This window comes from Artemia franciscana, chromosome 5, assembly GCF_032884065.1.
Source record: "Artemia franciscana chromosome 5, ASM3288406v1, whole genome shotgun sequence".
Classification (NCBI taxonomy): Eukaryota; Metazoa; Arthropoda; class Branchiopoda; order Anostraca; family Artemiidae; genus Artemia; species Artemia franciscana.
Genome location: NC_088867.1, coordinates 14,198,524 through 14,214,249, shown reverse-complemented (window position 1 = coordinate 14,214,249; position 15,726 = coordinate 14,198,524). Strand labels below are relative to the sequence as shown.

The 15,726-nt window shown below is 35.2% G+C and overlaps 1 protein-coding gene across 1 annotated transcript in view; it reads left to right on the top strand.

Moving 5' to 3' along the window:
- LOC136027009 (metastasis-associated protein MTA3-like) overlaps positions 1 to 13,918 on the top strand; it is a 147,833-nt gene extending 133,915 nt beyond the window's left edge. The window contains exons 13-16 of the mRNA XM_065703903.1: positions 1,520 to 1,649; positions 4,821 to 5,005; positions 10,583 to 10,842; positions 13,740 to 13,918. Of these exons, the coding sequence (XP_065559975.1) occupies positions 1,520 to 1,649; positions 4,821 to 5,005; positions 10,583 to 10,801 (534 nt within the window). The 3' untranslated portion in view covers positions 10,802 to 10,842; positions 13,740 to 13,918. The remainder of the gene's footprint in view (positions 1 to 1,519; positions 1,650 to 4,820; positions 5,006 to 10,582; positions 10,843 to 13,739) is intronic.
- The last annotated feature ends 1,808 nt before the right edge of the window (positions 13,919 to 15,726 follow it).

Below are 15,726 nucleotides of genomic sequence, written 5' to 3'. Positions count from 1 at the left end.
CTGCTGATACATTCCTTGGATAACCCGCATTTACATAGTGTATTTTGAACTAGTTCATATCCCTCTCAAAATGCTTTTAGTTAGTGCTCTAAGCTGTACCTCAGGAATACCTAAAAGTTTCGTCTTAACACTATTAACCTTAGTAATAGTAGTACTAGCAGCAGTAGAATTAGTAATAATACTACTAGTAGTAGAAGTTGCAATATGCACATGGTGTCTTTATAAATTCAATATCCCCCTCAACATACCCTGAAATTTTCACCTTAGTCTTAGTAGTAGTCGCAGTAGAAGTAGTAACTAGTTGTAGTAGTAGCAGTAATAATAGTAATTTTAGTAGTAGTAGTAGTTGCACGCAAATATTACCTTTTGATCAATTCATTAACCCCCTCATCATTCCCTGAAAATTCCAACTCAATAGCCAAATCCATTCCTGAGCTACACCCATTTGACAACCTCTATGCACAGTCTTTTGATTTAGTTCAGCATTCCCTGAAAGCGTTACCTAAATACCTTGGCCATGTTTGTGACACCAAGGGTCAAACATGCCCCACTTTTCTGATGGCAAATAATATATGCAGGCAATGAGCGAATTGCATAGCGTACAACCCTTGTCCTAAGGGTTGTGGCGGGTGTCATCCTCAGAGGCATTGTTATGGGACTTTTCAACTATGCCGAACAAAATGGTCATCTTAAAATTTTGATCGTATATCTTTGGGTAAAAGAGGCGTAGGAGGGGGGGGGGGCTGGTTCCCCTCCAATCACTTTTGACTCTTAAAAAGGCCACTAGAACTTTCAATTTCCAATCGAATTACTCCCTCCCAAAGTTTCTACGACAACTCCTTCTATCCGAAGTGCTTGGTAAAAAAAATGATAACTTTACTTAGGCAGCGCTATGCCTTTTTTGCGCTGCCTATGATTTTATGTTGTTGGACGTTTGTATTTACCATGGCCCATAAGTTTTTAGCCTTCATAAATGTCTTATCATAGGGACTCCTGAAGCGTTCAATCTAAATTTTTTTTTTATTTTCATTTTTCAAGTTTCTATTTTTTGAAACTGTCGGGCAAACTTATTTTGCCTTTCTAAACAATTAATATGTAAGGGGATTATGACTAGCGATAGGAAATTTTGGAGTAGAGATGTGGTTTGGCGAACAGTTGACAAGATATTGCAAAGCACTCCACTATACAATAGCTAAATGATATGCAAACAAATAAAATTTTTATTATGAGTGGACTCAGCAAACTGAATCGAGGCTCAGGCCCAAAAGCCTATTACATCCATGTCCAGAGAATCTAAAAAATTGTGTCGGAAAGACAAGTATTTAGCCCCCCGATTCTTGTCATATATTTTGCCAGCCGTAGGACGCTGTCTTCCCTAACTATGTCCTTCAACTTGACATTTAGTTTGTGACATACCTCCAACCGGTATACATGTAACCCAATTAGCTAAAATTATTGAAAGGTTTCGTAAAAATTTAACTGTTATAATTTTTGTAACATTATTTTTTCCTTTTTTTAGAATATAAATCTAAATTCGATGAGAATGAGAGAAGCCAGTGTCGTTTTAAAAAGACTTTCAGCGGAAGAAATTGACTTATTAATGAACAAGAAATCAAAATATCCTGATACAAACCTAAAAAGTCCTAGAGGTTAGTATTCTCTTGACCATTCTATCTTTGGCATTTTGTTTCAGAGTTAATTTTGTTTTCGTGAGATATCCAGCCTTTATTGTGGCGTGGGACAATTGTAACTGGCTTGTGCCAAGCATTTGACAATTATTTTGGTATACTTGAAACTTATTATTAGACATTTGACAGAAAAGACTGTCAAGGGACTTGGTGGAAGCGCGATTTCCCTCACACAGGATCAACATCTCAAGTTCATGGGACCCCCTTTACTCCTAAATCTATTGTTATAAAGCTTGTATTGGAATCAGAGGTGGCAAAACACATTCAAGGTTTAAAAGGTGCATCATCATCTGGCCCAGACTACATATCAACTAAAGCTGTGCAAACTATATTACCTTCAATTCTGGGCCCTTTAACAAAGCTTATTAAACTGTCGTTTGAAAAAGGAAAGTTTCCTAGGTCCTTAAAAACTGCGAGAGTGATAGCTCTATTTAGGGATGGGAACAGAAGTGACCCGTCAAATTACCGACCAATTTCCCTTCTTTCAGTGTTTTCAAAAATATTTGAAAAGCCGATGCAAAAAAGGCTCACAAGTTTTTTACAATCTAAGGAGTTTTTGCACAATCATCAGTTCGGATTTCGATCGAAACATACTACGGAGCAAGCGTGCACTACACTCATCAGTTTTCTTCATACCGCTTTAGATTCTGGAAAAATACCAGCCGCTGTTTTCCTTGATGTGTGGAAAGCTTTTGATAGTCTTACTCATAAGATCCTTCTTGATAAACTGTCTCATATAGGAATACGAGGTTCAGCCCTATCATGGTTCCATTCTTATTTACAAGATAGAACGATTTCCATGGACCCTGACTCACTAAACTCCATTGGTGTAGACTATGGAGTATCACAAGGATCGATTCTTGGTCCTACTCTGTTTTTAATATACATCAACGATTTATTTAAAGCGGTAAAGAACGCGATTCCTTCTGCGTGTTGTACTCTATGTCACGAAAAGAAAAATACGGTGGCATCTTCTGTTATTCTGCCATCCCCTCATGAAGATTTAGTTGCCTTCGCTGACGACAGCAACATCCTATGTGCTGAAGACACGGAACAAGCTTTGGAGGTTAAACTTCACATGCTTATGGAGCGGTCTTACCACTGGTTTGATACTAACCGACTTGCTTTAAATATCGCTAAATCGCACTTTCTCATATTTTCTAGAACTGGCAAGGCATGCCCGTCCTTATCAACTATATCTACCTCGAAAGGACCTTTGTCTCGACCTAACGTAAGATACGTGCGTTTCCTTGGAATTTTGTTGGATGAGAATCTTTCTTTTAGAAACCACATCAAGATGGTCCAAGCAAAAATATCGCGTAATCTTCGGATTATTCGGAAACTTAAACACATTTTTCCTGGATCTATTCTTCGGACCCTGTATTTTTCACTCATTCAGCCATATTTAACTTACTGCAACTGGATTTGGATGTCTACTTTCCAGTCTCTGCTCCATCCGATTAAAGTAATTCATCAAAAGGCTCGCCAGTTAGTTAACGAATTTAATAAAGGATATCGAAAAGAGCTTTTGAATACTTATGCACTCTATGTCGTCTCTTGCTCTTCAATGATTTTCAAGTATCTTCATGGTGAACTGCATCGCTGTTTCAATTCTTTCTTTCCCGATTTAGTTAATTCAAGAAGCTCTCATAATCTACGCAATAAAGACCACCTACTATTACCTCAAACTAAGACTTTAAGATCAGATTTTAGTCTCCGAATAGCATGTAGTAAAGTATGGAACAGTCTCACTGATAATGTCCGTAGCATTCATTCGTTTGATGCCTTTAAAACCCAACTAAAAATATTTTTGGTTGATAAATATAATGGGGAATAAATTTGAGGAAAAATTTATTCTTGAATTGGTTTGAATTAATATTGTTATATGTTTAATAATATGATGGATAATGAGCGTAGGGCGACATCCCTAGATGCTAGGCTTGAGCACGTTTATTTATTTAATTTTAATTGTTGTGATTTTGTGATGGTGGGAGATGGTGTCGACTTGGATTTGAATTTCGAGGACGAAGTGGTAAGTAAAAATAACACAAAATTATTTAATTGGATTTCTTGTTTTTTTTTTTAAGAAGAGACTCTTTATTTGGTATTTATTTTTGGTTTAACCCCTATGTAACATCCCATTGAGCCTTATAGGGGTAGAAAGTTATTGTTGTCCATTTATTTTGATGTTAATAAACTGAACTGAAACTGAACTGAACTGAACTGAAAAACACAATTGACAAAGAAAATGAATGAGTATATCGTCAATATTACGCCTAAAGGTTGTATCCGGCATTTTCACGCTTTTGAGGTAACTGCCAAAAATCTTTTGCTAAACTGTTTTCAAAGTGAGATATCCGCAGTGTCATATAGATACTTAGGCAAGAAGCCCATACTCCCATTGCTCTGCTAATCTTCCCCTTGAGATCACCTTTTCGGGTGTTTTTTGACAATGATTTCAGAAGTTCGAAAACGGTAGATTTGGCTTTTAGCGGCAACAGTGACGATGCTGTAACAAAATTGAGAAATCAGAAGTTTTCATAGTAAGTTGATTGGAGGGAGGAATAGAAGGTTTTAAATATGTTTCTTCTCCTCGCGGAAGCAAGAGATTTCAATAATTTTGCTGTGTTTCTGTAATATCGTTAATCTTCTTTATTGTTTGACTGCTTTTCAAGCTTTTTTTTACATTCCCTACCCCCTAGAGAATTCACCTAGGGAGTTTTTTGTTACTATACTTTCTTTTTTAACTTTCTAGTAAACTGCTAAATTGCAGAATGCGCTTTCATAGAGCACTACTGCTGCTAGCACATTTCGAAATCACCTCTTTTTCTTAGTGTGCAGGTATTTTAGGCATGTAATATATAGTTTAAGTATATAGCAGGCATTTAAGTATTTAGCATACCCCTGCCTAAAGTTTAGGTTGAGCCTAGATCCACCGAAGCATTGTTCAGATCACGAAATATAATGCTTGTTTGTAATTGTAATTGTTGAATTTTCTGTATCTGGTGCCCTTAATACTAATTTAATTAACTAGTATTACTTTATTTAACATCTTCCTTAACTTAATCTTAATTTAACAGCTATTGGTACTAAAGCTCTTATCGTTTTGTAAATTGTTTCTTTGTTGTTCAGGAAGAAGGAGTGAAGAAGGAACTGACGGAGAATTTACTGAAGGAATTTTTCTTAAGAGGAAACAAAGGCGCAGAATTCCGCTTACCGCATATCAAACGAATAAATTAGAATCCACGTTTAAACCAGATCAGGATCCTGATATTTACACAAGAGAAGGATTGTCTCAGAGGATTAAACTTACAAAGGCAAGAAAACAACTTATTTTGCAATATGTAGTTCTGTAGCTTAAATGAGAACGGTATCAGTATTTCCTGATTTCAGCTATTTTTGAAGATCCTGGGAACGGATGTTTCACATCTGTAGCTATCTGAGGCAGTTTTCTAAAAAAAAAAAAGTGTTGCTTTACATTGCATTACAAATATTTGCCTTTCATAGTATTCCTTCCTTTTTTCTTATTCCACTGAGAACCTTTCTACGTCTTTTTTACGAATAAGCTAACTAGCTAAGATTTAAAGAAATAACACCTGGGGCATTAATTATCAGTTCAGCATTTAGCTGGCTATACATAATTTACGTCTTTGTAGTGAATCGGATGTATTGGTCCTCTTTGGTAAAGAGAATCTTTGGTCTTCCACAATTAATCAGATCGTCGCTTCTTTACTCTTCGTGCAAGTAGTAAAAAAAAGAGGTTTGCTATGTACTGTAGAGTATTATTTCGTGATTCAAACGGCTAATAGTAAAGTTTTTCCAGATTACATTACGACCTTACACTTTGCCTAAACTAGGCAAGGGTGGTGAGAGTTATAGCCGTGATTATGCTTTGGGAGAAATAAGCCTTTTAAGTTGAGTCGGGTATGTCTATACTTGAGAAAATACCTCGAAGTACGGCTTTGAAGATTTATCCAATTTTGTGAAGAGGCATGATTTATCCGCTCGATGATAACTGTAAAACACCTCCTCTCTAAGTGTGTTCACGAAGCAGGTCGCGGTAATTCCAAGAGTAAGTTTTTCGAGAGCGCTTTTCTTTAGGCTGTAAATCAAAGATCGTAGTTTGTATGGATTAGTTCTCATTGAGAGTAGAGTGTAAAGTGTGAGTCTCGATAATACTGTTAGCCCCATCCAACTTGTTTTACCGAGTCTTTTCCATTAGAATAACTATGTTGACTGTCAATCTCAAATCATGTTTTATTGAAATAAGATTCTGAACGATAAAGACGAGGAGAGGGCCTTATTGCTCACCACTCACTTCCAAATGGAGGTGCCAACAGGGCACATGAACTCCCAGATCTCGCTTGAAAGACCTTTATTCCAATATTTTTACGACCGTTGGATTGATTCCTCATAATAATGAGGAATAATGAGGCTGACCTCATAATAATTGTTCAATGAGGAGGACGGCATTGAACCTTTTAAGTCAAGTAGAACAAAATCTGTTCCAAGTTTTTCATTCAGTACATTAGTATATTCTCGTCATTCTCTAAAATCTACAGATTTGTGCTTGGCTTGGAAGATTGCATTTGAATACCGTGTTCAATTTCATTGAATGTCCTGTTTGAAAAAGGAAAGTTCCTTGACTTCCTAAAAAATTTTCAACAAAAAAAAACGCCATCTATCTATATATATAAAAATAAGTTGTTTGTGTGGCGACTGACGTCATGTTTGTCGACTGACGTCATTATAAGGATTGAGCATTATGCCGTCATGAAGCTATTTGTCGACTGACGTCATGTTTGTTATGACGTCAAAGGCTTTGTATATGACGTCATTATAAGTATATAAGAAGGCCCTGTCAAAGAGAAATTTTTAATATAGATCTTAAAATGACAGAAGAACCTACAATGGCAGAAGAAACAGCCGAGGAAGCTGCTCAAAGAGCTAATGCCAAAAGGCTTGCGGCTAATAGAGAAAGTAAGAAAAGAAAGCGTGCCGAGGAATCACAACAACAGCGTGAAAACAGCTTGCGGCTAATAGAGAAAGTATGAAAAGAAAGCGTGCCGAGGAATCACAACATCAAAGAGAAATTTTTAAAATAGATCTTAAAATGACAGAAGAACCTACAATGGCAGAAGAAACATCCGAGGAAGCTGCTCAAAGAGCTAATGCCAAAAGGCTTGCGGCTAATAGAGAAAGTAAGAAAAGAAAGCGTACCGAGGAATCACAAACAGCGTGAAAACAGGCTTTCGGCTAATAGAGAAAGTATGAAAAGAAAGCGTGCCGAGGAATCACAACAACAGCGTGAAAACAGGCTTGCGTCTCGAAGAGAAATCGCCAAAAGAAAGCGTGCCGATTAATCACAAGAGCAACCTGAAACAATCTGGGCAGCGAGAGTCAAAACGCATCAAAATGATAGCGGTGATGATTGGGTTTGGGATTTTGACTTGGATAAGGTCATCAATGCCTACCAGATTTTAGTTAAAAAAAAAAAGTTTAGGCGATATGTATTTCATAGTGACGAAAGACAACTCAAGGTAAAACAAACCAAACAACTTGAAAGTGATACCGATGATAAAAAAAAAAACGACGTTGAAAGGACTATCGTTTCCCAGTTGCGACATCTTTTCCACATAAATAATAATTTAGTGCTTCCGTTCAAAACAGCGATCGAATTGATGCCTACTGATACGCAACTATCAACGAAGTGGCAATCGTTATGGTCGGTGATTTGTATATGACGTCAAAGGCTTTGTATATGACGTCATTATAAGTATATAAGAAGGCGTTTCAAAGAGAAGTTTTTATTAAACTCATCGATGCTACGATGTCCTACAATATCCTATAATTTTTTGGGGTGGAGCCGACGGCTATCACTTTAATATTAAATTGATAAATCCAGCCACTAACAAAGAAATGGATAAGAAATGCAGTGCAATGAAATATTATGCCTATAGATTAATGATTCGTCATTTATTACATTTATATGTAATCCATCTTGGGATTAGATACAACAGCTTTTACATCCTGGACAATCGCCGGTTCATAGACATGACATTACGGCCCGTGTCTTCCGGCAAAAGTTGCTCTCCTTCATCTCCTACAGAGTTATGGGAGAAATACAAATCGCAAATGGCCGAGAATATACCCCACGGAATACGGCTAGAAAGGTCAGATATGACCTTGGACTTTACAACAGAAATTTATAACTGCACTTTAGTTATGATTGAGAATTTGTGCTTATCTATTGCAAACAAACTTCTCAAGCATTTGGGAATGCCTTCACCTAATCGTGCTGCTTCTATTTCTACATGTGTAGAATGGGATTGTGAAAAAAGTTACAGCACAATTGATCTATTGTCATATGTTACAGACCGGGGCACAAGGAACATAAATGACGACCGGGACACTCAAAGAGAAATTACAGACCGGGACACAAATGACAAGTGGGACACAGGGAATATAAATGACAACTGGGACACTCAAAGAGAAATTACAGACCGAGGTTCTACTGTTAATTTTTGTGTCTTCTAAGGAGGAAGATGGGTCTCTTTGACTTTGAAGGCCACCCTACTTCGTATTCCAAGAATAAAAAGAGTACGGCTACCATGCTAATTTGAACTACTTTCTATGCAATTTTAAGAAAATTATTGCCAGAATTTTTGCAAGGCTTGGGAATTTCAGTGGTCCAAGCACATACCCGACAAGTATCTTAGGTGGTAAGTACAAAATCACATCTATTCGGGATTTAACAACTGGATATTACGATTCCAAGCCTGACAAGAGGGCCGTCGTTCCGGTCAGCAGCGTATCTTAAATGATCACCTTTTCTTTTGAGAATGGATTAATCATCACATTGAGACCAAGTGCAACCGAGTCAAAATTTAAATATTGCTCGGAATTAGTGTCCAAACCCGGAAATGATGACTGGGAGTCATTAGATCTTCTTCTCAGCTAAACGGTAACAGCAATTCTTGAAGATTTCCTGCAACCTAACCAAAACGAATTGATTCCAAAAGAGGAGTAGTTTTAACTTATTAAAATTAGCAATATGTTTATTCGCTAGCATGGTAAGATGGTTGCTTAATTTGTGCTAATTTGTGGGAGTCACAGTAATCGTATTCATGTTAATGCGACCACAAAATGGTAAATTTTGGTTAAAATTTTCGCAACAGACTTTTACTATGAAAACAAATTGGAATAACAGTTACCAGTTCTGAATCAGCTATAAATAGTGGTTTTTCTTAACATTGCTTTTTAAGAAATTTTGATTACTATGGACCATGTTTCGTTCTTTACTAGGTTGCAGCTATCCGTGCATTCATGATGTTTCGTTTGAATAAATATTTTGTTTAAATAAATATTTGAAAGTTTTTGAATTATAGTGAGGAGCTTGATAAAAACTTACAATACACAAATTCAAATTGCAGACGCGGTGGTATTTTGCGCTCTTAGCTCCCTTCGTACCACATTCAGTACGTTATACTTTACTTTTTCAGACGCAAACGCTCTATCGTTACCTGTAGTAAATAGCCTAGCTTAACTATTCAGTTTATTACTTTCTTTCCAGAGCCAAATCATAATGAAGGGGAAGGTCCTGGGAACTTCAAAATAGGCTCATTATATGCCATTATGTTAATTTCTAGCGTGTGTTGCATGATTCCCCCCCTCCCTTCTGTTTCTGTTGTAAAAGGCTTGCGGTTATGAAGCCGAAACGCTCATCCATTTTTTAGTGTACCTTTCTTTGTTTGTTTTTACTCATATTTTTTCATTTTACTTATAAATAAAAAGTAGGGTTATCCAAGTAAATATGGAAGATTTTAAAATAGACTCTTACAAAATAGTTTATTTTAGGGGAGAGGGTAAATTTTATAAAGGCAAAACAAGTGAATCACATGAAACATATAGGGAAATTTTGGGGGAAATTTTAAAATCTAAAGATTCCAGGCGAAGCAATATTATTGTCGAAGGCTGATTTCTGCGCCTATCCCGACTTAAGATATTATCTACTATTCAAGTAATAGCCCTGCTGTGATTTACACTGCAAGACAATCATACCATTTTCGGTACGTTTTTGGATATTCCTATTCTTTAGATTTAAATTGTGTGAAAATTGGCGGAAATCTCAAGGCGATATTGTTCTCAATTTTTATTATTTACCTTCTACTAGGAAGCAATTATGGTTTTTAATCACAGTTTATCTCACAGTTATTAGTCACAGGAAATATCCTTTGATAAAGAAAGCTCGTAATGCAGAGAAGACGAAAAAATACAGTTCTTTAGTAAACAGCTAAATCGCATTATTTCCATTCTGCGTGAGAAACTACGAAAATCAGATTGTTGAAAAGATACAAAGCAAAACAAGCCCCAGTTGACCTGTAAATACTTTTTTTGTGTTCAGTATGATTCTATGATTGCCACTGATCTGACTGGTTATTTTGTCTCTATGGATCGCTGCTGTTTGGGCATTGGCAAAAGAAAGAAATTTTTGACTTTCAATACCGATTTTTTTATTCACTTTCAATACAGTATCAGTAGTTCTCTTTCTGGGAGTAGGTACGAGATTCTATTTCATTGGATTTTTTTTTTTCAGATAAAGAGCTGATAGTTTCCTTAATATATATCTTTTAATATTCTAAGTTTTTTTTCAACATTAGGTTCTTTTTTGGGGGAGAGGGGTAAATTATACGTTGCACAATTATGTAATTTTTCTCAGCCAATAATTTTAGACACAGTCATTACACATATATAGAATAAGCATTGAAATCAGATTGTCAATGCTTCTGTTTTGTTCAGGCTTTCTTTATTTGTGCTTCATAATCCCAAGGGTCGCTCTTTATTTACCTTTAATTGCCTCGAAAAGCCTGTAATTGTATGCTTTGGCTTTACAGGAGTGTTTGAGTAATCCCCGCGCTGGACCTACCAATCAACTATTACCAGCGTCACCTGCAAAATGCATTTTCCGGTCAAGGATCATAAAGGAACCATCATCCATGCCAACTCCGGAGTATGATTCAACAGTCAGCTTGCCCTCTACTCAGCCGTTGTGCGCAACCGCTCATGCAAATTCTCGTTTCTCTCGTAGGCACCTGCAACACCTTAATCTTTAATTTGGGCACATATTCACAATCTTTCTCGGCCGGTGGTCATGGTGAGTTACAATCCTATTTTGCTTTCTTTTCTTTCTATGTTTGTTTCTATTTACATTCTTTTGAATTTACTTGTTTTTAGGTCAAAACTTGTTTTTTTTTTGTAATTTGTGTCTTTTACCCATTGGGTATTAGCATAGGCGTCTGATCGTGTCTTGGTTTCTTTTTAGAAATTATGAACTAGTCAAATAGAAAACTGAATCTTTATTTTTTTTTAATAAAATTAATTATATCAAACTTGAAATGACAGTACATGAACCTACTTGTAAGTTGGTTGTTGCCCTCCTAAGGTTCCTGAAGTTACGCTACATTTTAACTGCTCGATCATCCAAAATGTTCGATGAGGGTTTACAATTACCCAACTTTAATTGCAAAGAAGTTTGTATTGTTGCATTGGTAGCATTGGTCACTTTTTTCCTTTTTTTTCTTTTTTTTTTCTCTTTTTTACACCGGGTCATCATGTAGAACGTGCGGCTATATAGATACAAATAATGGGCCCATATTGAAGCCAATGTTAATTGTTACGTACTGTGCCATTTTTGGAGGCATTTCGGGAAACGAGTCAATTACAAAAGTGGGAAGAACCTAATTGAGGTTACTTACTGTCTTCGAAAACCTTAAATCAGAGTTCTCTAGTTTTCTATCTTGAAATCTAAGATAGTTATCTTTTTTCTTTTTTTTATATATATATTAGTAAAACTGACGTAGCTCATTTTCGCCCTTCCCAAGAGAACAGCGTACTGAAAGATAGTTGTAGATAGACATATAAGAGTTGTGTGAAAGCTAAGTTTAATTACCACGCACTTTTTACAAACTGCCACTGATAGAGCCACGCTTCTGCGCCATATAGCACCCAAAAGAACCCCGTCTTTGGGTGCCATGTCCTGAATGGAGTTGATTAGACAACTATAAAGTATATCACTAAAATTTTTATCGTCATAAAATCTAAACTGTAGCTCCGATTCAAGATGTTTCTTTCGTATTTAATTCATCGGTTTGTCTTATGGTCTTTGATAATAAACTAGGCAACAGTGTTGACTCCGGCACGCCTCTTCCCGTTAGCTTTCTGAAAGCTTGCTAACTCCTTTTAACTTTGGTTAGGTCAGTCTCTTATCCAGGGGTTTCTTTATCCCGGTTAATGCTTCCTTTAGGTCCCACATACCCTAACCTCCCCCTCCCTCTCTAGTTGGGTTCCATTTGAGGTCCCTGGGCCCCAATTCAGACAAATTGCATTTTGTGGAGTTGCCTCTAATTTTTTTCTTGTTCTTTTTTATGAGCCATCATATACGAAAGATGGTGTTAAGGAGATGATAAAGACCTCATGGGAAAGACAATTGTAATTACAGCGTAGCCTACTTTTTCTGGAATTCAGTAAATTAGAAAAATAAAACCGCTAAGAACAGGTTTATTAAGGAGAACTTTGCCATTGATTCACAGTTTTAATTCAGAGTTCACAGCGTCAACATCAAAATTGGATACTGAATGGGTGTTAATAATTCAATAAATTGTAGTGAAGAAAACAAAAATTCTGCAATAGGGATTAGTGACGTATAATCCTGACGTATTTTGTACTGACCTACATGACCTAGATTTTCTACATTTTTCTGACTGCATTTCTACTGATCTACATTTTTGACTATATTTTCTACTGATCTACTGACCTAGTTTCCGGGAACTTATTTATGGAGTGCCAAGCTGTTTTAGAGTAACCCTAATTGGCAAGCAGAAGAGGGGCAGTTGATCTTTGCAAGTGCCGTTGTGTTGGGAGATTCTCCCTTATACTGTGGGGATTAGGTGGAACGGAGACTGATTTCCCTTGTTTATTAGGTCGTTTGACTTTACAGTATTGGAGTATTGAACTTTTTAATAGGAATCGGTAATTGGTGCGAAGATAAACTGTTCTACAATCCTATACGTAATATATATGTGTGTGTGTGTCTGTGTTTGTGTCTGCGTGTGTGTGTGTGTGTTTGTGTATATGTGTGTCTGTGTGTGTGTGTGTCTGTGTGTGTGTGTGTCTGTGTCTGTGTGTGCGTGTCTGTGTGTGTGTCTGTGTTTGTGTTTGTGTCTGTGTTTGTATCTGAGTTTGTGTCTGTGTCTGTGTTTGTGTCTATGTTTGTGTTTGTGTCTGTGTTTCTGTCTGTTTTTGTATCTGTGTTTGTGTCTGTGTCTGTGTTTGTGTGTGTGTGTGTGTGCGTGTGCCTTCTAACCACAGATTTCGTTGTGCAACATTTTTGTTTGCAATTCAATGTGATTTTTCCCGTTTATTGTTTCGTGGCATTTTCCTTATGTGTTAGGAGTCATTTTTTTATCTCTTTTATAATTTTGTATATGTCTTAGATATAAAAGCGATACCAATACCCCTGGGGGAAATTAGGACGAACTTTTTGCTCTTTGAATGTATGTAAATGTGACGTCACTCACATGGATTTTTTCTAGCATGAATTCAATTCCTCTCTCCTGTTTATCCGTCACTAACGCCAAAATAATTTCATTTCAATCAGGTGACTAAGAAATTTGGGCGTGAATTCAGTTTTTCCTTCCTGTGTATCTTTGCAGACGCTAAAATAAGCAAAACTTCAAAAACGCTAAAAGTGACATTGCAGGGTAACCTCCCGTAAATCCCAGGGTGCTAATTTTCAAAAAAAAATTGAGTTGTTCTCAAGAAAAAAATTCTAAATAAATACATGCACAGTTGCCCGTTTAAAGAGAGTAGATATAATGTTGCAATGTTTAAGGTATTCTAACTGATTAATTCGTAAGACCTTTGATAAATAAGCTTAATCCATTGACTGATTGTCATCAGTGGCGGTGTCTTGTTCAATCATAAGTTTTTCCTTACATTTAAAAGTGATGATATTTTTTTAATACAGTAAATAATGTCTGTTTTTCCTTTTAGGCAAGTAACTATTTTGATGGAAGGTTGTTTTCTTCTTATTCTTCTGGTATTAAATAGGAATCTCAGTGTTCTTCGTAGATCTCAGAATGATGTTTGGACAGTTCATATTGCTTTTGTTTTGGTGTCAGTGATTATCAACCTTAGTGGTTTGCGTTCAGTTTTAATATATTTACTTTAAAGTTGAATATATATATATATATATATATATATATATATATATATATATATATATATATATATATATATATATATATATATATATATATATATATATATATATATATATATATATATATATATATATATATATATATGTTTATGTTCCTATAATTATAATTTAAACTGCTTAATTAATAATTTAATTATTAATTAAAGTATATATATATATATATATATATATATATATATATATATATATATATATATATATATATATATATATATATATATGTATATATATTATCAACCTTACTTGTTTATTTTCTGTTTTAATATATAAACTTTAAATTTGAAATATAATCGACCTAACTGGTTAATGTTCAGTTTTAATATAAATTTTATTGTTAATATATTATAAACCTTACTGGTTTATGTTTAGTTTTCATATATCAAGCTTAAAGTTTATATATTATCAACCTTACTGGTCTATGTTCAGTTTCAATGTATCAAATTTAATTCATCATAATTGAGGTTCCTACAGTTCCAATATATGAAGGAAGATAACCATTTTAACATCATTCCATAGTTGAGATTGAATTCCATCCATTCTCTGAACTACGGTTTCCAATTTACTTCCACGTGATTTTTAGATGAAACGTAAATGAAATATTCGTTGAAAAGTGTTGAAAAAAAGGCTATATTTCTATTTTTGAAGAAAATTTTATGTCCAGGTTTCTCATAGGCAGTACTTTTCAATGGTTGTGTCGATATTTTTTTTTTCTGGTTAATACCATTAGATATTCCTTGTGTAAAAGACTAAATCAAGCACTGCCTGACTTGTCTGAATAGATATTTGCTCTATTGATATCTGGGAATAGCCATGCTCCAGAATTACTAACTTCTAAGGAAGTCTGCTATGATAAAATAAGTTCAAAAAATGAAGTTATTTCTCTCAAAATGTTAAAATTTTGCATTAATGTGAAGTTTGTGCTGCTAATGTCCATTAGAAGGAAGGGCTTTTGCAGTGCAAAAAAAGAAGGAAAAATAACCGGGAATATTCTTCTTCAGAATGAAGAAAACATTAATTTTTCTTCTGTCTGTTGTTGTTGTTGTTTTTTTTTTTTTTTTTTTTTTTTTTTTTTTTTGCTATGAAAGTTAAACTGACTAAAGAATTTGATTCAAAAAATGAAGCTTCAACTCTTGTAGTAAAAGTATGAAGTCCAAGGCCTCAAGCTTATTAACACCTCGGACGCCATCGGTAGCGTCTTGATTACATGACTAGTGTCAACTTGGAAGGTCATTTGCCCTGTTCGTTTCCCATCCCTTCCCCCTAGATTTAAAAAAAAGTCTATTTTTGGAAGTATTGTCAGTGAAAATGCCTTTTTTTCTTTAGTTTTTATTGAATAAAATATTAAGTCCCCCTCCTCTTAATTTTCTTGTGAACTGTTGTTTCTGTATTACAATGAAAGTAACCAAAAACAATAATTGTTACTAATGTTTATTTTGCTTTAAACGGCTAATTATTTTACTTGTTTTGTAAATATACTCTTAAAGATTTTGCACTCATTACCGCTTTCTTTCTGAAAGTTTCCATTTTAACAGCAAATTTTAATCCACGTTTTAATCAAATTATTTAAAAAATTTACAGAGAAAAGGGTGGAATTTACCGTCACAGCTGGATCAAGTAGAAAAAGACAATGATGGCCTGAAAACCAGTTCTTTTCTATTCGGGGCAAGGGTACAACTCTTTTTAACTCCTTAAATACACTACAAAATGCAGCGGAGGTGGCATATCCCCTCCCAGTGCAAAATATTTTAAGCGTTAAAT